The sequence below is a fragment of the Nicotiana tomentosiformis genome, chromosome 6 (genome assembly GCF_000390325.3).
Source record: "Nicotiana tomentosiformis chromosome 6, ASM39032v3, whole genome shotgun sequence".
Taxonomy (NCBI): domain Eukaryota; kingdom Viridiplantae; phylum Streptophyta; class Magnoliopsida; order Solanales; family Solanaceae; genus Nicotiana; species Nicotiana tomentosiformis.
The window spans coordinates 40,740,360-40,761,478 of NC_090817.1; the positions used below are offsets into that span (position 1 = coordinate 40,740,360).

At 45.3% G+C, this 21,119-nt stretch overlaps 2 protein-coding genes across 2 annotated transcripts; both read left to right on the top strand.

Annotated features, from left to right (window-relative positions):
* The first annotated feature begins 10,101 nt into the window (after positions 1–10,101).
* On the top strand, positions 10,102–11,428 carry LOC104102905 (MAR-binding filament-like protein 1). Its single transcript, XM_070178518.1, has 2 exons — positions 10,102–10,260; positions 10,583–11,428. Exons 1-2 carry the CDS (start codon positions 10,102–10,104, stop codon positions 11,426–11,428), a joined length of 1,005 nt encoding a protein of 334 aa, XP_070034619.1.
* Positions 11,429–16,306: 4,878 nt separating this feature from the next.
* LOC138893853 (uncharacterized) lies at positions 16,307–19,134 on the top strand. Its single transcript, XM_070178519.1, has 5 exons — positions 16,307–16,749; positions 16,912–17,278; positions 17,441–17,525; positions 17,636–17,919; positions 18,877–19,134. Exons 1-5 carry the CDS (start codon positions 16,307–16,309, stop codon positions 19,132–19,134), a joined length of 1,437 nt encoding a protein of 478 aa, XP_070034620.1.
* The last annotated feature ends 1,985 nt before the right edge of the window (positions 19,135–21,119 follow it).

A 21,119-nucleotide genomic window follows, 5' to 3' on the forward strand; every position in this document is an offset into this window, starting at 1 on the left:
GCGCATTTTCTTCCGCTTCTGCGAAGCCTGCCCAGAGTCCTCCTCTCTGCATCTGCGCCCCAGGTCTCGCACCTGCGGGATCGCAGATGCGACCTCAAACTCGCACCTGCGCATCTTGCCTAGCCCCGGTGTTTCCCATACCTGCGGACTGCCCACGCGCACCAGCGACCTCGCACCTGCGACTCCCCCTTTTCCAACAGCTTCAGCTGCATTTTCCAACTTCAACAAATCTGTTAACCACCCGGAATCATCCCGAGGCCCTCGGGACCTCAACCAAAAATACCAACAAGTCATATATCTACATACAAACTTAGTCGAACCTTTGAATCACTCAAAATAACACCAAATCACCAAATTACCCTCGGATTCAAGCCTAAGAACTTCTAAACTTCCAAATTCGACAACCGATGCCGAAACCAACCAAACCACGTTCGAATGACCTCAAATTTTGTACACACGTCAAAAATGACACTATGAACCTACTCCAACTTCCGGAATTTCATTCCGACCCCGATATCAAATTTTCCATTATCTATCGAAATCGCAAAATTTCCAACATTCGCCAATTCAAGCCTAATTCCACTACGGACCTCCAAATAACATTTCGGATGCACTCCTAAGTCCAAAATCACATGACAAAGCTAATGGAACCGTCAGAACTAAATTCTGAGATCGTTTACACATAGGTCAACATCCTGTTGACTTTTCCAACTTAAGCTTCTATTTTAGAGACTAAGTGTCTCGTTCCACTTCGAAACCACTCCGGACCCGAACCAACTAACTCGGTATAACATAATACAGCTGAATAACACATAAGAAGTAGAAATGGGGGAAACGGGGCTATAACTTCCGAAACGACCGGCCGGGTCGTTACATCCTCCCCCTCTTAAACAACCATTCGTCCTCGAACGGGTCTAGAAACATACCTGGAGTCTCGAATAGGCGTGGATATCTGCTCCGCATCTCCCGCTCGGTCTCCCAGGTGGCCTCCTCTACCAGCTTCCCTCTCCACTACACCTTCACTGAAGCTATGTCCTATGACCTCAACCTTCGAACCTGCCGATCCAAAATAGCCACCGACTCCACATCATAAGTCATATCCCCCTCCAACTGAACCGTGCTGAAGTCCAAAACATGGGACGGATCTCTAATATAATTCCGGAGCATGGAAACATGAAATACTGGGTGCACACTCGACAAGCTGGGTGGTAAGGCAAGCTCATAAGCCACCTCTTCTATCCTCTGAAGTACCTCAAAAGGCCCAATGAACCGGGGGCTCAACTTGCCCCTCTTCCCAAACCTCATAACACCCTTCATGGGTGATACCTTCAGCAAAACCTTCTCCCCAACCCTGAAAAATACATCACGGACCTTCCTGTCAGCATAACTCTTCTGCCTAGAATGCGCCGTGCGAAGCCGCTCCTGAATCAATTTCACCTTATCTAATGCATCCTGGACCAAGTCTGTACCCAAGAGCCTAGCCTCACCCAGCTCAAACCATCCAACTGGAGAGCTATACCTCCTCCCATATAAAGCCTCATACAGAGCCATCTGAATACTCGACTGATAAGTGTTGTTATATGCAAACTCCACGAGAGGCAGAAATTGGTCCTATGAACCCCCAAAGTCAATGACACAAGAGCGCAACATGTCCTCCAATATATGAATGGTGCGCTCAGACTGCCCGTCTGTCTGAGGGTGAAAAGCTGTGCTCAACTCAACATGAGTACCCAACTCTCGCTACATGGCCCTCCAAAACTATGATGTAAACTGAGTACCTCTATCTGAAATGATAGAAACTGGGACACCACGCAGACGAACAATCTCTCGGATGTAAATATCAGCTAACTGCTCTGAAGTGTAAGTAGTACCAACTGGAATGAAGTGCACAGACTTGGTCAGCCGATCCACAATCACCCAAATAGCATCGAACTTCCTCGAAGTCCGTGGGAGCCCAACTATGAAGTCCATGGTGATCCGCTCCCACTTCCACTTTGGGATCTCTAATCTCTGAAGCAAGCCACCCGGTTTATGATGCTCATACTTGACCTGCTGACAGTTGAGACACCGAGCTACAAACCCAACTATGTCTTTCTTTATCCGCCTTCACCAATCTCAAATCCTGGTACATCTTCGCGGCACCCAGATGGATGAAATACCGCGAGCTGTGGGCATTCTCAAGAATCAACTTCCGAAGCCCATCTACATTAGGCACACATATCCGCCCGACATCCTTAACACACCGTCACTGCCAATAGTCACATCTCTAGCATCACCTCGCCGAACCCTGTCCTGAAGGACAAGCAAGTGAGGGTCATCATACTGACGCTCCCTAATACGGTCATAAAGAGAAGACCTAGAGACCACGCAAGCCAATACCCGACAAGGCTCCAAAATATCCAATCTCACAATCTGGACCGCTAAGGCGTGAACATCCAATGCCAAAGGTCTCTCTGCTGCTGGAAGACATGCTAAACTCCCCAAACTCTCTGCCCGGCGACTCAAAGCATTGGCCACCACATTGGCCTTCCCCGGATGGTATACAATAGTGATATCATAGTCCTTAAGAAGCTCCAACCATCTCCGTTGACGCAAATTAAGATCCTTCTGCTTAAACAGATGCTGCAGACTCTGGTGATCAGTATAAATCTCACAATTAAACCCATACAAATAATGACGCCAAATCTTCAAGGCGTGAACAATGGCTGCTAACTCAAGATCATAGAAAGGATAGTTCTTCTCATGGGTCTTCAACTGGCACGAGGTGTAGGCAATCACCCTACCCCCTGCATCAAAACACAACCAATTCCTATCATCGAGGCATCACAATACACGGTGTAAGAACCTAAAGCGGATGGCAGAACTAACACTGGAACTGTGGTCAAAGCAGTCTTGAGCTTCTGAAAGCTCTCCTCATACTCATCCGACCACCTCAATGGAGCACCCTTATGGGTCAATTTGGTTAAGGGTGATGCAATAGATGAAAATCCCTCCAAAAAGTGACTGTAATAACCTGCCAAACCAAGAAAGCTCCTAATCTCCGTGGCCGAGGACGGTCTAGGCCAACACTGCACTGCCTCTATCTTCTTCGGATCCACTTGAATACCCTCACTGGACACCACGTGTCATAAGAATGCTACTGAACTGAGCCAAAACTCATACTTGGAGAACTTTGCATAAAACTTCTCCTCCCTTAATCTCTGTAATACAATCCTCAAATACTGAGCATGCTCCTCCTGGCTACGAGAGTATACCAGGATGTCATCAATGAATACAACAACGAATGAGTCCAAATAGGGTTGGAATACACTGTTCATCAAATGCATGAATGCTGCTGGGGCATTGGTCAGCCCAAAAGACATCACTAAGAACCCATAATGGCCATATTGGGTCTTAAAAGCTGTCTTAAGAATATCCGAATCCCGAATCTTCAGCTGGTGATAACCGGACCTCAAATCAATCTTGGAGAACACCCTCGCTCCCTGAAGCTGGTCAAATAAATCATCAATACGAGGCAAAGGATACTTGTTCTTGACTGTGACCTTGTTCAACTACCTGTAATTAATGCACATCCTCACGGAACCATCCTTCTTTTTAACAAATAGAACCGGTGCACCCCAAGGTGACACAATAGGCCGAATAAACCCCTTATCAAGGAGTTCTTGAAGCTGTTCTTTTAATTTCTTCAACTCCTCCGGTGCCATACGATACGGTGGAATAGAAATGGGCTGAGTGTCTGACACCAAATCATTACCAAAGTCAATATCCTTGTCAGGCGGCATGCCCGGCAGGTCTGCCGGATACACATCCAGAAAATCACGTACCACCGAAACAGAATCAATGGCAGGAGTCTCTGCACTACCTTCCCTTACAAAAGCCAAATAAGATAGACAACCATTCTCAACCATACGCTGAGCCTTCAAATATGAAATCACCCTACTAGGCACATAATCTATAAAACCGCTCCATTCAACCCTCGGAAATCCCGGCATCGCTAACGCCACAGTCTTAGCGTGACAATGTAGAACAACATGACATGGAGATAACGAATCCATACCCAATATGACATCAGAGTCAACTATACTGAGAAGCAAAAGGTCCACTTGGGTCTCTAGACCCCCAATAGTCACCACAGATGATTGATATACGTGATGCACAATAATAGTATTGCCCACAGGAGTAGATACATGAACAGATGAAACTAAAGACTCACGGGGCATATCTAGAAAATAGGCAAAATACGAGGAAACATATGAATACATGGAACCATGGTCAAATAATACTGAGGCATCTCTGTGACAAACTGAGACAATACTTGTAATCACAACATCTGAAGCAATAGAATCTAGTCTGGTAGGGAGGGCATAGAAACTGGCCTGGCTACCCCCTGATCTGCCTCCCCCTTTAGGGAGACCCCTAGATGACTGACCTCCACCCCGAGCTAACTGGGCGGGTGGTAAAGTAACTGGTGCTAAAGTTGAAGGATGACTCCTCTGCTGAGATAGACCTCTATGACGACGAGGACACTGTCTCCACATATGCCCAAACCCCCACACTCAAAACAACTCCCTGGCGCTGGTAGCGGGAACTGAAGGGAGCCCCGAGCACCGGGATAACTAATAGAAGAACCTGGCATAGAGGAGCCCTGAACTGGTGAAGCATGGGACGAACTCTGAGCTGGAAGGGCACTAAGTGATGAGTGGCCCTGATGAGAACTGTGAGAAACATGGCCAGATGATGTACCACGGTGAAATGGCCGAGCTGACTGAGCCTGTCTGAAATGACGACCTCTACCATGCTGGAACTGACCTCCAAAAGGAGCACCGCTGAATCCACCCTGACCATGAGTCCTCTTGGCCTCCCTCTCAACCCTCTCCTGACCGCAAACCATCTCAATCTGTCGAGCAATGTTGACAACCTCATCAAAGGTAGCACCAGACACCCTCTCTCTGTTCATAAGTAACTGTAGCTGAAACGTGAGGCCATCAATAAACCTCATGATCCTCTCCCTATCTGTGAGAACCAACCATATCGTATGATAGGCCAACTCGGAGAACCGCATCTCATACTGTGTCACAAACATATCACCATGGCGAAGCCACTCAAACTGTCTGCGCAGCTCCTCTCTGCCGGACCGAGGCACGAACTTCTCCAATAAGACCACGGAGAACTGCTGCCAAGTAAAGGGGACTGCGCCAACAGGCCTACGCTTCTCGTAAGTCTCCCACCATCTGAGTGCAGTCTTAGAAAACTGAAAAACAGTGAATGAGACCCCACAAGTCTCCAGAATACCAGCAGTATAGAGTATCCTCTAACACCTGTCCAAGAAGTCATGAGCATCCTCTCTCTCTGTGCCACTGAAAGGTGGTGGCTGGAGTCTCCCAAACCTCTCCAACCTACACTGATCATCCTCAGGCATAGCAGGAACTACATATTCCTGAGCAACTGCAACCGGCTAGGCTGGTGGTGCTCCCGGTGTCTGGAGTCCCTGAACAACCTGCTCAGGTGTGCCTACGATGAGAGTCTAAGTGCCTGTGCCTCCCCCGGCCTGAGAAGTGGCTGCGGCCGTCGAGATAGAGACCACCAGAGCAAGGCCGGTACACGCTGTCAGAATCTGAGCTAGGGCCTCCAGAAGGCCTGGAATCACAATAGGCACAGGTGGTGCGTGAGCTGGTGCATCAACAACTAGAATCTGGTGCTGATCTGGGGAAACTGGTAGATCTACAGGTACTGCAAAACAGTTGCGGTGCGGGCTGCACCTCTACCCCTACCACTTCCTCTACCGCGGCCTCGGCCTCTCGCGGCCCTGGCTGGTGGTACTGGTGTCTGCCCCTCCTAATCAATAGTATGAGTCCTCACCATCTGTGAGAGAATGAAACAATAGATATTTAGTTACTAAAATCAATAGATTCGCACGACAAGAATTCAAGAATGTGGAGTTTTCCTATAGGTTCTGCAGCCTTTCGAAGATAAGTACAAACGTCTCCGTACCGATCCGCAATACTCTACTAAACCCGCTCATGACTCGTGAGACCTATGTAACCTAGGCTCTGATACCAATCTGTCACGACCCAAACTAACCCCTGTCGTGATGGCGCCTATCGTGGAACTAGGCAAGCTGACTCATTTTCCAAAACAACTGATATTTTTATTTCAAAGAAGATCTCAGGGCTATTTAATATAAAAACCTTCGTAAAGGAGTTCAAATCAAAATAAAAGTGCAGAAAAGAAAAGCCCGACATCGGGGTTTCACTAGTCATGAGCATCTACTACAATTTGTCTAACAATATCGAGACTAACATAGTCTGGAAAATAGCTAAATACAACTAAAGGAAGATAAGAGGGAGAAGAGCATGGGCTGCGATCGCCAAGCAGCTACCTTACTATCCCCGAGAAAATCAGCAACCAGAATAATCAACAATCGCTAGCGTGTCCAGCTACACCTGGATATGCACACAAGGTGCAGGGAGTAACGTGAGTATGCCAACTCAGTAAGTAATAACAGTAAATAAAGACTGAGCAGTAGTGACGAGCCAAAAGCATATAAAGTTCATATCACAAATAATTAGTAAAGTATAGCATGCTCTAAAAATCACTGTTTGAATCAAATCATTTAAAGATATTTTTCAACAGTTTCAAACAGAGGCTCATTGCAAAGGTGAGCAAAAATGATGAAATCATAAACAGCCCCTCGGGCAAAACATCACTCATATATCGCCCCTCGGGCAAACCTCACAGTCACTCATGCCTATCGGGCATACTTCACAATCACTCATGCCACTTGGGCATACCTCACAATCACTCATTCCCCTCGGGCATACCTCACAATCACTCATGCCTCCCAGTCACTCAGCACTCGGCACTCGACACTTGCACTTAGTAGGTACCTGCGCTCACTGGGGGTGTGTACAGACTCCGGAGGGGCTCCTTCAGCCAAAGCGCTATATCAAGCCAAATTATGGCATAAATCACTCAGGCCCTTGGTCTATATCAAACATGCTGCGACGTTCAACCCGATCCCATAAATTTCCTCACAAATCAGGCCCTCGGCCTCACTCGGGCATTTCAGTAAAAATAGGATACTCAACCCAAAACAACATTTATATGCATCAAAATAGAGTAAGAAAAACTGAGTTATGCAGTAAACAGGTATAACCATGACTGAGTATAGATTTTCATTCGAAAACAGTGAGAGGATAGTAAGAATAGGCCCCTAAGGGTCCAAACAGCACTGGCACAAGGCCCAAACACGGCATTCAGCCCAATTTACAGAAACTCTTTCTAAAACACATAAGTATCATGTGGTTTCAACAAAATATGCAACTTTACAGTTGCTACGGGACGGACCAAGTCACAATCCCCAACGGTGCACGCCCACACGCCTGTCACCTAGCATGTGTGTCACCTCAAAATAGTAAAATGATACAAAAATCTGGGGTTTCATACCCTCAGGACTAGATTTACAATCGTTACTTACATCAAACCAGTCAAATCTCTACCTCGTGATGCTCTTGCCTCTAGACTCGGCCTCCAAATGCTCCGAATTTATTCACAATCAGTACAATACCATCAATATACGCTAATGGAATAAATTCCACAAGAATACTACCAATTTAGACCAAAAACCTAAAATTCACTCAAACCCGGTCCCCGGGCCCACGTCTCGAAATATGACAAAATTTACAAAACTAGAAAGATCATCCACTCACGAGTCTATACGTACAAAATTTATCACAATCCTACATCGTTTGGTCCTTTAAATCCTTAAATTACTCTCCAAAATTCCAAGCCCTAACCCCTCATTTTCACCCCTAATTTCCGCTAATTACATGATTAAACAACAGGAAATCATCATAGATAGGAGTATTAGATCCCAAACAACCTACCTCACTGAAAGCCCTTGAATTACCCTTTAAATATCGCTCTAAAAGCTCCAAAAACTGACTTGAAATTGGTGGAAATGAACCAAATTCGCGAAGTGTTCTATTCATGGTTTCTGCCCAGGCTTTTCGCACCTGCGGACCATCTTTCGCTTCTGCGCCTCCGCACCTGCGAAAAAATCAATCGCAGGTGCGTAACTCACTTAGGAGCTCGGGTTACACATCTGCGGCCAAACATCTCGTGCCTGCGAAAGCGCACCTGCGCATTTCCTTCCGCTTCTGCGAAGCCTGCCCAGAGTCCTCCTCTCCGCATCTGCGCCCCACGTCTCGCACCTGTGGGATCGCAGATGCGACCTCCAACTCGCACCTGCACATCTTGCCTAGCCCCAGTGTTGCCCGCACCTGTGGACTCCCCACGCGCATCAGCGACCTCGCACCTGCGACTCCCCCTTCCGCATGTGCGGAAGTATCAGTAGCAGCCGCTTCAGCTGCATTTTCAACAAGTCATATATCAACTCGGAATCACCCCGTGGCCCTCGGGACCTCAAACAAAAATAACCAAAAGTCATATATCAACATAAAAACTTAGTCGAACCTTCGAATCACTCAAAACAACATCGAATCACTCAAAACAGCATCAAATTACCAAATTACCCTCGGATTCAAGCCTAAGAACTTCTAAACTTCCAAATTCGACAACTGATGCCGAAACAAATCAAACCATGACCGAATGACCTCAAATTTTGCATACACGTCACAAATGACACTACTAACCTAGTCCAACTTTCGGAATTCCATTCCGACCCCGATATCAAATTTTCCACTGCCGACCGAAATCGCCAAATTTCTAACTTTCGCCAATTCAAGCCTCATTCCACTACGGACCTCCAAATCACATTTCGGACGCACTCCTAAGTCCAAAATCACCTAACAAAGCTAATGGAACCATCAAAATTAAATTCCGAGATCGTTTACACATAGGTAAACATCCAGTTGACTTTTCCAACTTAAGCTTCTACTTTAGAGACTAAGTGTCTCATTCCACTCCGAAACCACTCCGGACCCAAACCAACTAATTCGGTATAATATAATACAGCTGAATAACACATAAGATGCATAAATAGGGGAAACGGGGCTGTAACTCCCGAAATAACCGGCCGGGTTGTTACACTAGTCATCATCGATTTCTGCAAGAGATACGAGGTATGCCTTGGTCAAATTCATCCTTCACACTAGAGGATCGTGATCCTTCTTCGGTTATTTGTGAGCAAGATCGATAGATGCTCGTTCATCATCGATCACCTTATGCGCTTATATATTCCTCAAATTTTGCCGAGGGGGACTGATAAAACGTATGCGTCGGGCCAATAAAGCCCCGTTATTGAGTATTGATTAAGACATGGATCGGGGCTAGCAAGGCCGTTTTGTCCGAGGGAGGACTTCAAACTTGATCCTAGCTGAGCGTATGCCGTTCCCCGAGAAGTGGAACACATCTCGCAAGTATAATTTCATTTTCAAAAGTCAATTTTATACTTATCCCTTCTTTCTTATCGGTGCTTTGTGATGGTGCAGTTGTCGCTCGGGTCCCGAATACTGTCTCTCGACTCAAGGAGTAGGTCGAGGGTATCGTATCACAAATTCCCTACTCCGAGCGCTCATGGCGCAAGCTTTCAAAGCATCGCTGGGAGGCCCGTTCCCTCGGTGAGACTCCTTTCCTGAGTAATTACTGTTCGGGTTCCTCTTGTGTCATCAATTTCTCACTCCCTTTACTTCTTTTCGCAGGTTTATCCAAGGATGTTGAACTGAGGCCTCCATCCGATGTTGAGAACTTCCCTGCCGAGTCCCCTGCTCCGAGATAGGCTAAAGAGAAGAAAAGGAAAAGGGCTCCAAGTTCTCCGAGCTCGGAGAAAAAGAAAACAAGAAGAAAGTTGGTGTACAAGTCTAAAGAAAGCACCAGCGCTCGAGCACCATCTTCGGATTCACTCTATCGGCTGAGGGACGAATCTGAAGAAGAAGGAGAAGCCTTCAATCTGATGTCCCATGTGCCGTCGTAGCTCAAAGCACAAGGGGCCTCCGAACCAGAGAGAGGGAAGGTCGGTCTGCCTCAAGTTAGAGAGGCCGACGAAGAGGCCGGGGCCGAGGCTTCCCGGGATGTGAGAAATGCCCTGAAGGAAGTACACGGTTTGATATACATCACCGAGTCTCCCTCTTCACTAAGTCCATGTATAATGAGGCTCAAACGGCGAAAGAACGTCCCAGTGAGGGGGCCCATGGGGCAGGCGACCCCTTCCGCGGATTTTTTGATGGCGTGGATTCTACCGCCGCGGAGGACGTCACCGGATTGGGTGACTTAGAGGTTCTGAAGAAGAGTCCATCTTCGGTAGCAAGCGGGCCTTCCTCAAGCCCAAAATGGATCAACCGGTTCTAAGCTCCGAGTGTGGATCCTGACCAGAAGCGATCCATCATCATCTCCTTCCCGGAGGATACCCGGGTCCTCTCTGCCCCCGTAGGGTTGGCCAGTTATCTTCGGTGTTTGGTGACCGAGGAAGATCAAGCCAAGATGAACGAGGTAGATGCGCCCTGACTGTTCAATGAAGCACAACAGGCGCTAAACCGGGTAACTTCAGATATCTCTTGATGACTTTAATTCGTACTTAGACTAATTCATAAATAATCCTAACATTTTTCTTTTGTATTTGTAGGACTCGGTGCTTCACCATGAAACTTTCCTTCGATGTCGGGATGAGCTGAACCAGCTTGAAGCCGAGGTCCGAGGGCTCACTGAGAAGATAGATACTTACAAACTCCTCAGCGAGCAGCGTGAAGGGGAGGCTATGAGACTCCCAGCTGAGTTTGAGGTGGCTCGGAAGAAGCATGCTGACCTGGCCAAACAAGTAAAAATATTTGAATTTAGTAATGATGAGCTGGACACGGTGACTAATGGTCAGAATGTGCAGGTCCAACAGAAGATCGATCAGGTCGACCAACTCCGAGCAGAGATGGATGCAATTAAGGCCGAGGTCGAAGAATGGAGAGGCATGATGGACTGCCTGGCCTCGAAAAAGGAGACTGCTCGAACGCAGCTGACTTCGGAAGAGGTCCAGCTTCAGGCGGCAAAGGAAAAGGCCAAGGTGTGGGCCCAAAAAGTTGAGGAGCTCCAGTCTCAACTAAGCTCAGCCGTTACAAATCGAGAAACTCTTGCCAAGGAGTTCAAAAAGGCCAAGTCGATGGTTGCGGTGGTCAAAGTTGATGCAGAAGAGATGGTGGCTCAATATAAGGTCGATGCCGAGGCGGCCCAGGATCGACTGAAAGATATCCTCGAGCACGCGAAGCGGCAATCCCGAAGAGAGACCCTCGAGGAAATTCATGCTCGGGGTTTTGACTTATCGGCTGAGATTGAGATTGTTAAGAGGCTCGAAGCCGAGGCCAAGAAGTTGACGTATCTCAAGGATGAAGAAGACTCCGAGGGTTCGAGCGGATCCGAGGGTGGAGGAGACTCCGAAGACCATGGTGACGAGGCGGGCTCCGGCGAAGATCAGGCCGTTTAAGTGCCTTGTATATTTTCCTTTGTTTTTTGTGTTTTTGTACTTTTTGTCAAGGCCATTTGGCATGTGTAAAGACTATATATATACATAATATAAGGCTTCTTTTTTCCCTTTGACAGTTTCTAAGTTTGTTTTCCTTTGCTTTAATCATTATGTTTGCAAAGATCGAAATGCCTTAGCATGAAATAGTTAGGTTATGTTCGGAGCTTTGAACAGGCCTTGCCTTCGACATTATTTTGTTTAAGGCATCGTGGGCGCTTGGTATGACCGGAAACGTTTCCCCAAAGTACTTATAATTTTTTAGATTATAGTTTGCCGAGGGTAGCCTTTAGAATTGGTTTAGAAATTTTGTAGGCCTTGTTGTTTGTTACGGGTCTCGAATGTCTCCGAGCCATTTTAATATGGCCGTAGACTTTTTAGTTCGGGTGTTTCCTGGTGGGCTTGTTTAAGATAACAGTCCCCGAGTGGGGATGACCGTAGCTTTTCAGGTTTGGGCGCTGCCTAATAGGTCTTGTGCCCCCGGGCTCTGATAGCTCGGGCCGTCCGAGTTTATCTTTGGACGGTAGTCCCCGAGTGAGAATGATCCATTGAACCCGGATAAAGGCGGCCCTTGGGCTCGATATCTTTAGGGGATCGAATGTAGGAAATTCCTTAAGAGGGAAAGATTATTAAGGGACAAGATATTTATCTGCAAGGTAGAAACTTCTTTTTATTTCTGTGCGTAATATATACGATTAGACATGTGTACAAGCTTTATGTCAGGGCTCGAGCAGTCCATGTGGGCACGGTTCATTCGACCGTTTGGCCGATCATAGGGAAGCCTCGAATACTGTTGTTGCGTTCTTCAACACCGGTTCGTAGCCGACTTTCAATTCTAAGTTGGCACGATTTACTGTTGCCTCGTTAAAAACCTTGTCGGAAAACCCATTTGGGACAAAACCGGTTCAAGGGAAAAAGAGTGCAATGTGTGCTTTCGGGCCTAAAAATTGTATCGTTCTTTGGTGGTCGCCTACACGTGTTAGTTCTAAATGCAAACAGGTAAAAAATATGAATGGGGTTGTATCTTAGCAGTAATATTGCTTCAAGTGAGTTATGTTCCAGTTGTTCTCTAGTTGCTCACCGTTCATTGTCCCGAGTTTGTATGATCATTTTCCAGTGATGTCGATAATTTGATAAGGACCTTCCCAGTTCGGCCCCAACTTCCCTTTGTTCGGGTACCTGCTGCTTAGCATGACCTTTCTTAACACTAAGTCCCCGACATTGAAATGTCGAAGGTTGGCTCTTCGATTGTAATACCTCTCGATCCGCTATTTTTGGGCAGCCAACCGAATAAGGGCGGCTTTGCGCCTTTCATCTAACAGATCTAGGTTCATATTCATGACTTCATCGTTTGATTATTTTGTTGCATATCAGAGTCTGAGACTCGGTTCTCCAACTTCGACCGGTATTAGAGCTTCGACACCGTAAACCAGCGAGAATGGGGTAGCCCCGGTACTGGACTTCGAGGTCGTACGGTATACCCACAGGACTTCGGGCAAGATTTCTTTCCATTTTCCCTTGGCGTACGTCAACCACTTTTTGAGGTTTAGGAGTATGATTTTGTTAGTGGACTCTGCCTCTCCGTTCCCACTAGGGTGGTAGGGTATTGATAGGATCCTTTTGATCTTATGGTCCTCGAGAAACTTGATTTTTTTTGTAAGGAACCGAAAAATTTTCGCTACGTAATTTAAGGTTTCGTGGTGCCAAGGTAGGCTAATGTATTATATTTTCGGAGTTTTTGGGATGAACAATGTGTTGGGGAGTTGAAATTTTTCACTCTCGCATTGCTCAGCTTGTAGCGCGCTAGACCGTGCTATATCCCTCGCGTAGCCAGGTTTGTAACTCGTTGGACCATGCTATATCCCATGCCTAGCCAGGTCTGTAGCGCGCTAGACCGTGCTATATCCCTTGCCTATCATGGTCTATAGCTCGCTACTGATCGTGCCTCGCCTGGTCTATAGCTCGCTACAGAGCGTGCCTAGCCTGGTCTATAGCTCTCTACAGAGCATGCCTAGCATGGTCTATAGCTCGCTACAGAGCGTGCCTAGCCTGGTCTGTAGCCCGAACCGGAATTCGGAGTATCCATTCTCGTATTTTTTAAACCCGACCCTATTCCATTAAAACACCTACCTTGGACCATTTTGAACATATTTGCTGATATTTTTAGAGTGAGAGAGAGGCTCGTAGAGGGATAAGTGATCTTCATCAAAATTGCTCTTCAATTCTCACTTAAAACCTTGAAGATTATCAAGAGAGGCACCTAGGTCTTCTTCCTAAGAGGTAAGAATCTATATCCTAGCTCTCAATTTCGAAAGTTTACAAAAATGGGTTATTTAGAGAGACAATTATTGAGTGCGAGGGTTATTGTCTTGCATGCATGTATCCCTGAAGTATGTGGGGAGGTTGTGAGCTAAACCTGGTAGAGAATGGGTTGGGGAAAGATGTAATCCTTCAAAAAGGGGGCTTAAAACATTAATGCACACCTAGTGTTTGATAATATGCTCAAATGAGCTAAAACCATGATCATCTTCCTAATCTTGTTCCAACTTGTTATATTTCTAAATTAGATCGAAGTTGCTAAGAATTCCGGAATATTTTAGAGATTAAGGAAGCTCAATTGAGGTATGTATGGCTAAACCCCCTTCTTCTTAGAATCGAATCCCACGGTGTTCATGTAATTGAAGTAAAACCTTGATCATTATTGAATTGGCTATTCCTATTGTGGTTGTGTCGAAGGATATATGTTCAATATTTATTCTAAATGCTTCATCTTGCTATTTGAGGATATGTTCAAAATGTGGAATATGTGTTAGAAATGTTAAGACTTCATGTCAAGATCGAAATAAAGGTTGTTATGTCAAATTGTATGAAAAGCGTCTATGTGCCTAAGATTCCCAAATTTTTGTGTTATGTGAATTTAATGTCTTGAACGGGAAGCCTTATTGTTGTTGATAATGATTATGATAATGATATAGGAATGTGGAAAAGGGTACTGGAATTATGAAATACGGCCAAATGCCAAGAATGATTTTGTAATCGTGATCACTATTGCCAATGAATCGAAAGAATATGAAAGAATTATGATGTGAGATAATTGAAATTATGGTTATGGTTGATGTCTCAAGTGAGATGGCCTAGCCGATCAGGCCGTGATCGGATGCCATGCCGCACACATGGTGGTAACTGTGCTTGAAATGATAATTGAAATTGTGGATATGGTTGATGTCTTAAATGAAATGACCTAGCCGATCGGGTTGAGATCGGACTCCGTGTAAGAACACGGTGGTATTGTGGATTGTGGCATATAGTACTAAAGATTATCCAACCTAATAAGATGGAAATTGACTTGAGAACTTATGTGATCCTTACTTGATGTTTTAGTATTGTTTTGAAGCTCTTATTGAACTCATGACTATTTTGCCCCTTGTATTATTGCCCATTCTATTGAGGTGGTGTTTTAGCTTTACATACTAGTACTATTCGACGGTACTAACATCCCTTTTGTCGGGGGCACAACATCTTTAAATGGATGAAGTAGTTACATAGCAGATAGTGTTGATCGCAGTTAGTGGTACATCATCATCTTCCCAGCAGATTCGGTGAGCCCCATTTCATTTCGGGGTCATGTATTGTACCTTTTGTTTATATTGTGGTCACTTTTTGAGGTATAGCCGGGGCCTTGTTGCCGACACCATCTTTACTCTCTTTTGTATCTTTAAAGGCTCCGTAGACACTATGTGGGTTGTATATGGGCGTTGGGAATGTTAAACCAATTATGTTGTGTTTGATCACTTGTTCCATTCGAACTATAAGAAATATGTATATTGAGACTTAAAGGCGCAATGGCTAATCAAATTATTTAGCATCGTATGTATGAACTTCCTACTATATAATTTATGAAATCATGTCTTTTCTTGATCATGGGTGAATTGGGTAGAAAGAATCTTACAGGCTTGCTCGACCGGTTTTACTCGGCTGAGCGTCGGTCGCGCTCTTTAATTTTGGGGCGTGAAAAACTTGGTATCAGAGCCAAAGGTTTTAAAGTATCCTAGGATGTCTCGGAGCCATGTCTAGTAGAGTCCTTATTATCGGTGTGTTGTCGACCACATCTATAATTAGGATGATACATGGGAATTTAGGAACAATACCCTTCTATCATGTTCTCGATCGTGCGATCAAAATAATTGTAAGATATTTCCTCCTTTAACTCGTGCTTTACTTTAACTTTCAGTACATGACACCTAAGAAAAAGGCAAGAACTGGCCAAAGAGCCAATGTCACCCGGGAGTGACAGTTGACCCTATAATTGATGATGCGGGTGAGCACCCGAGGAGTGAGAACATTCCTCCAGTTACTACACTGCCTGACTCTACTACAACTGATCAGACCGCACCTATCCATATGCCTACTGAGGGTACATCGGTCCCTCCAACTGATATACTAGTTCCACCTCCAGTCCCAGCTTCCGATTCTGGTGTTTCTGATGTTGATCTTAGGGGAGCTATCCAGATGCTGACACAGATAGTGGCTTCTCAAGCCCAGTGATCAAATGTTGCACCCACTTCTTCTAGCCAACAAGGGGATTCTAGTGGTTCCAGGGTGAACAAGTTTCTTCAGTTGGATCCTCCGGTGTTCACGGGTGCTAATCCCGAAGAGGAACCACATGACTTCATTGATGAGATACATAAGACTCTCCGGGTTATGCGCGCTACTGAGATGGAGGGAGTGGAGTTGGCCGTCTACTGCCTGAAAGAGGTGGCTTATTCTTGATTTGAATTATGGGAGGACTCTCAGGAGGAGGGGAGCCCTCCAGCAAGGTGGAGTGAGTTTGCTGACGCATTCATGGACCATTTCTTGTCGGCCGAGACTAGGGCAGCTCGTACCGCAGAGTTTGAGAATCTTAAGCAAGGGAGTAGGAGTGTGTGGGAGTATTACATGGAGGTCGCGCGCCTGTCAAAATATGCCATTCTAATGTTGCCTACTATGGAGGCTAGAGTGCGCCAGTTTGTGCAGGGCCTTATCCCCTTGGTTATCAATGAGGCCGCTACAACTGCCTTGAATTCAGATATGAACTATGGGAAAATGGTAGCATTTGCTCAAGCTACAGAGGACCGTAAGTTGAAAACCAGAAGGGAGCGAGAGGGTACCAGCAAGGCCCGGTCCGCGGGCAACTTTGGGGAGACATTTGGTGGGGGAAGATCAGCTTTAAGGGGAGGGTCATTAGGGCCATCCCAGTCTTTTGCTCAGTCTTCAGCCAGTGCACCGCCAGTAGGGGCTAGTCAGCGGCATGCGAGTCATTTCAGGCCCAATCAGGGCAGCAGGGGAGCCCACCAGCAGGGACGATCAGGAGGGAGATTCCAGCAGCAGCGGAGGGCCCCGTGACCCAAGTGTGGGAGGATGCATTTGGGAATCTGCTACATGGACCTGCCAGTATGTTACGGGTGCAGATTGAGGGATCATATTCAGAGGGAGTATCATGCATCCTGCCAAGGTGCGGGCAGGGGCACAACACAACCATCAAGTTCTGCAGCTGCTACATCTTTAGCACCCCCTCCAACTCGAGGCACTCCAGCACCAGCAAGGCATGGTGCAGCTAGGGGTGGTGCACATGGTTCAGGAAGACCCAGCTGTTTCTATGCTATGAATGGTCGCCAGAGTGCAGAGGCTTCTCCAGATGTTGTCACAGGTATATTGACTGTCCAATCTCATGATGTTTATGCTCTTATTGATCCTGGTTCTACTTTATCATTTGTCACTCCTTATGTTGCTATGGAATTTGGGATAGAACCGAAACAGCTTCATGAGCCGTTCTCTGTATCTACTCTAGTTGGTGAGTCTATTTTGGCCGCGCGGGTTTATAGGGAATGTGTTGTCACGTTGCGTGGTCGGGACACCGTGACTGATCTTATTGAATGGAGAATGGTCAATTTTGATGTGATAATAGGGATAGATTGGCTTTATTCTTGTTTTGCCAAGCTTGATTGCCGAACCGGGACTATTAGGTTCGAATTTCCAAATGAGCCAGTTATTGAGTGGAATGGCGATGATGTGGTACCGAAAGGTAGGTTTATTTCTTACCTTAAGTCCACGAAGATGATCAACAAGGGGTGTATCTACAATTTGGTTCGAGTTACTGACACCGATGCTGAGACACATACACTTCTATGCCAGTGGTGAATGAATTTCCTGCGGTCTTTCCTGATGAGCTCCATGGGATACCTCCAGAGAGGGAGATTTATTTTTGGATTGATGTGATGCCAGACATGCAGCATATATCTATTCCGCCCTACAGAATGGCACTGGCAGAAATGAAGGAACTAAAGGAACAATTGAGAGATTTGTTAGAAAAGGGTTTCATCCGACCAAGTGTGTCTCTAAGGGGCGCACCTGTTCTCTTTGTAAGAAAGAAAGATGGGTCACTGAGAATGTTTATTGATTATCGGCAGATCAATAAGGTCACAATCAAAAATAAATACCCACTATCAAGGATAGATGACTTGTTTGATCAATTGCAAGGTGCCAGGTACTTCTCCAAAATTGATTTAAGATATGGGTATCACCAATTGAAGATCAGGGAGCAGGATATTCCGAAAACAGCTTCTAGGACCTGGTATGGGCATTTTGAATTTCTGGTGATGTCTTCTGGGCTAACAAATGCCCCAGAAGCCTTCATGGATCTTATGAATCGAGTTTTCAAGCCATTCCTAGACTCTTTTGTGATAGTGTTTATTGACAATATCCTTGTGTATTCACGCAATCGAGAAGACCATGCCGATTATCTCAGGGTAGTTCTGCAAACCCTATATCAGCACAAGTTATATGCAAAGTTTTCGAAGTGTGAATTTTGGCTTAAATATGTCACATTCTTGGGTCATGTAGTCTCTAGTGGGGGAATTAAGGTTGATCCTCAGAAAATTGTAGCTGTGAAGAATTGGCCGAGGCCTACAACTCCAATAGAGATTCGCAGTTTCTTAGGCTAAGCTGGATATTACATAAAGTTTGTGGAGGGGTTTTCTACTCTTGCCTCTCCATTGACTAAATTGACGCAGAAGGCAATTAAGTTCTAATGGTCAGATGCTTGTGAAAGGAGTTTCCAGGAATTGAAAGCAAGATTGACTACGACACTAGTGTTGACCCTACCAGAGGGTATAAATGGATTTGTGACATATTGTGATGCTTCAAGGATCGGGCTTGGGTGTGTATTAATGAAACATGGCAAGGTGATAGCTTATGCTTCTAGGAAACTCAAAAATCATGAAAAGAACTATCCAGCACACGATTTAGAACTTGCGGCGGTGGTATTTGCATTGAAAATTTGGCGTCATTATTTATATGGGGTCCATGTAGATATATTCACGGACCATAAGAGCCTTCAATATATTTTCAAACAAAAGGAATTGAATCTGAGTCAGAGAAGATGGATTGAGTTACTCAAGGACTACGACATTGATATTCTATATCATCCGGGAAAGGGTAATGTTGTGGCAGATGCCCTTAGCAGGAAATTCATGGGTAGTTTAGCATACTTGAAGGCATATCAAAGGCCATTGGCCAAAGAAGTTCATCGATTGGCTAGTTTGGGAGTTCGTCTTGCGGACTCTCGTGAAAGAGGGGTGATTATACAAAATAGGGCTGAATCATCACTTGTTATAGAAGTTAAGGAGAAATAGTACAACGATCCATTGTTGGCACAACTAAAAGAGGGGATTCATAAACATAAGACCATTGACTTTTCTCTTGGCATGGATGATGGTACACTAAGGTACCAAGGGCATCTATATGTTCCAAATGTGGATGGTCTCCGAGAAAGAACTATGACTGAAGCTCACACTTCTAGGTATTCCGTGCACCCGGGTTCTACGAAAATGTATCATGATCTTAAGGAAGTCTACTGGTGGTATGATATAAAGAGGAATGTAGCGGACTTTTTGACGAGATGTCCAAATTGTCAACAAGTGAAGGCCGAACACCAAAGGCCCGGTGGGTTAGCACAAAACATAAAAATTCCAATGTGGAAATGGGAAATGATTAATATGGACTTTGTGGTAGGATTACCTCGTACTCCTTGTAAGTTTGACTCAATTTGGGTGATTTTGGATCGACTCACGAAATCAGCACACTTCTTGCCGGTTAAGGCTACCGATACAACGAAATAATATGCTCAGTTGTATATCAAAGAAATAGTCAGACTGCATGGCACTCCGGTTTCCATCTTTCTGATTGGGGAGCACAATTCACTACTATTTTTTGGAAGAAATTTTAGCAAGGTTTGGGTACTCAGGTGAATCTTAGTACAACCTATCACTCGCAAACTGACGGGCAGGCAGAGCAGACTATTCAGACGCTTGAGGATATGTTGCGTGCTTGTGTTCTAGACTTCAAAGGTAGTTGGGATGATCATTTGCCACTCATAGAATTTGCCTACAACAATAGCTATCACGCTAGCATTCAGATGGCACCGTTCGAGGCTTTATATGATAGGAGGTATAGATCTCCCATTGGGTGGTTTGAAATTGGGGAAGCAGAGTTGATAGGGCCAGACCTCGTGCATCAATCTATAGAAAAAGTTAAAATCATTAAGGAGCAGTTGAGGACTACTCAGAGTCGTCAGAAGTCCTATTCGGATGTTCGTCATAGGAATTTGGAGTTCAAAGAAGATGATTGGGTATTCTTGAAGGTTTCCCCCATGAAGGGTGTAATGCGATTTGGTAAAAAGGGGAAATTGAGTCCGAGGTATGTCGGACCGTACATAATCATTCAGAGGATTGGTCAGGTGGCGTACAAACTTGAGCTACCACCTAAGATGTCATTAGTGCACCCAGTATTACATGTGTCTATCTTGAAGAAAGTAGTTGGAGACCCGACATGCATTATTCAGGTTGAAACTATTGAAATTAATGAGGAATTGACTTATGAAGAAATTCCAGTTTCTATTCTTGATAGGCAAGTCCGAAAGCTAAGAAATAAAGATATTGCCTCTGTGAAAGTGTTATGGCGAAACCGGCGGGTTGAATAGGCCACTTGGGAGGCTGAATAAGAAATGAAGTAGAAGTACCCCCATTTGTTTGAATAGCTATGTAATCGTTTCTATGAAATTATTCCCTATGAATTATGTGTCACTTTTACAATATATGATAAGGGTGTTCCTTTCCGGTAATATATTGCTTATAAGGACACGGTTGGTGTTGTTTCATATTATGTTGCTTCATTGGATTATGTATATGTTGTTAGAATTGGTTTTTGAGGTTCTCTGACAGGTGGATAGGCCCAATTACAGAGGAGACTCTACCGAAATTTATGAAAAGTTTTGGAGTTAGTAAAATTTGGGAGATTGAGGTGTGTGAGAAAAGAGATAAGTTATGATAAGCATATGGGGATGGACTCTACCCCTCATTCGAGGACGAATGATCCTAAGCGGGAGAGAATGTAAGGAGCCAGAAAAATTTCGCTAAGTAATTTAAGGTTTTGTGGTGCCAAGGTAGGCTAATGTATTATATTTTCAGAGTTTTTGGGTTGAACAGTGTGTTGGGGAGTTGAAATTTTTCACTCTCCCGTTGCGCAGCTTGTAGCGCGCTAGACCGTGCTATATCCCTCGCGTAGCCAGGTCTGTAGCACACTGGACCGTGCTATATCCCTCACTTAGCCAGGTCTGTAG

Bases quoted from the DNA above. Each gene is read 5' to 3' on its own strand.
- LOC104102905 (XM_070178518.1), top strand. From the start codon at position 10,102: ATGTATAATGAGGCTCAAACGGCGAAAGAACGTCCCAGTGAGGGGGCC. The intron at 10,261-10,582 runs GTAGCAAGCGGG...TTGTATTTGTAG, and splicing joins TGAAGAAGAGTCCATCTTCG to GACTCGGTGCTTCACCATGA.
- LOC138893853 (XM_070178519.1), top strand. From the start codon at position 16,307: ATGGACCATTTCTTGTCGGCCGAGACTAGGGCAGCTCGTACCGCAGAG. The intron at 16,750-16,911 runs GCATGCGAGTCA...TTACGGGTGCAG, and splicing joins CCAGTAGGGGCTAGTCAGCG to ATTGAGGGATCATATTCAGA. The intron at 17,526-17,635 runs GTAGGTTTATTT...CTTCTATGCCAG, and splicing joins CGATGATGTGGTACCGAAAG to TGGTGAATGAATTTCCTGCG.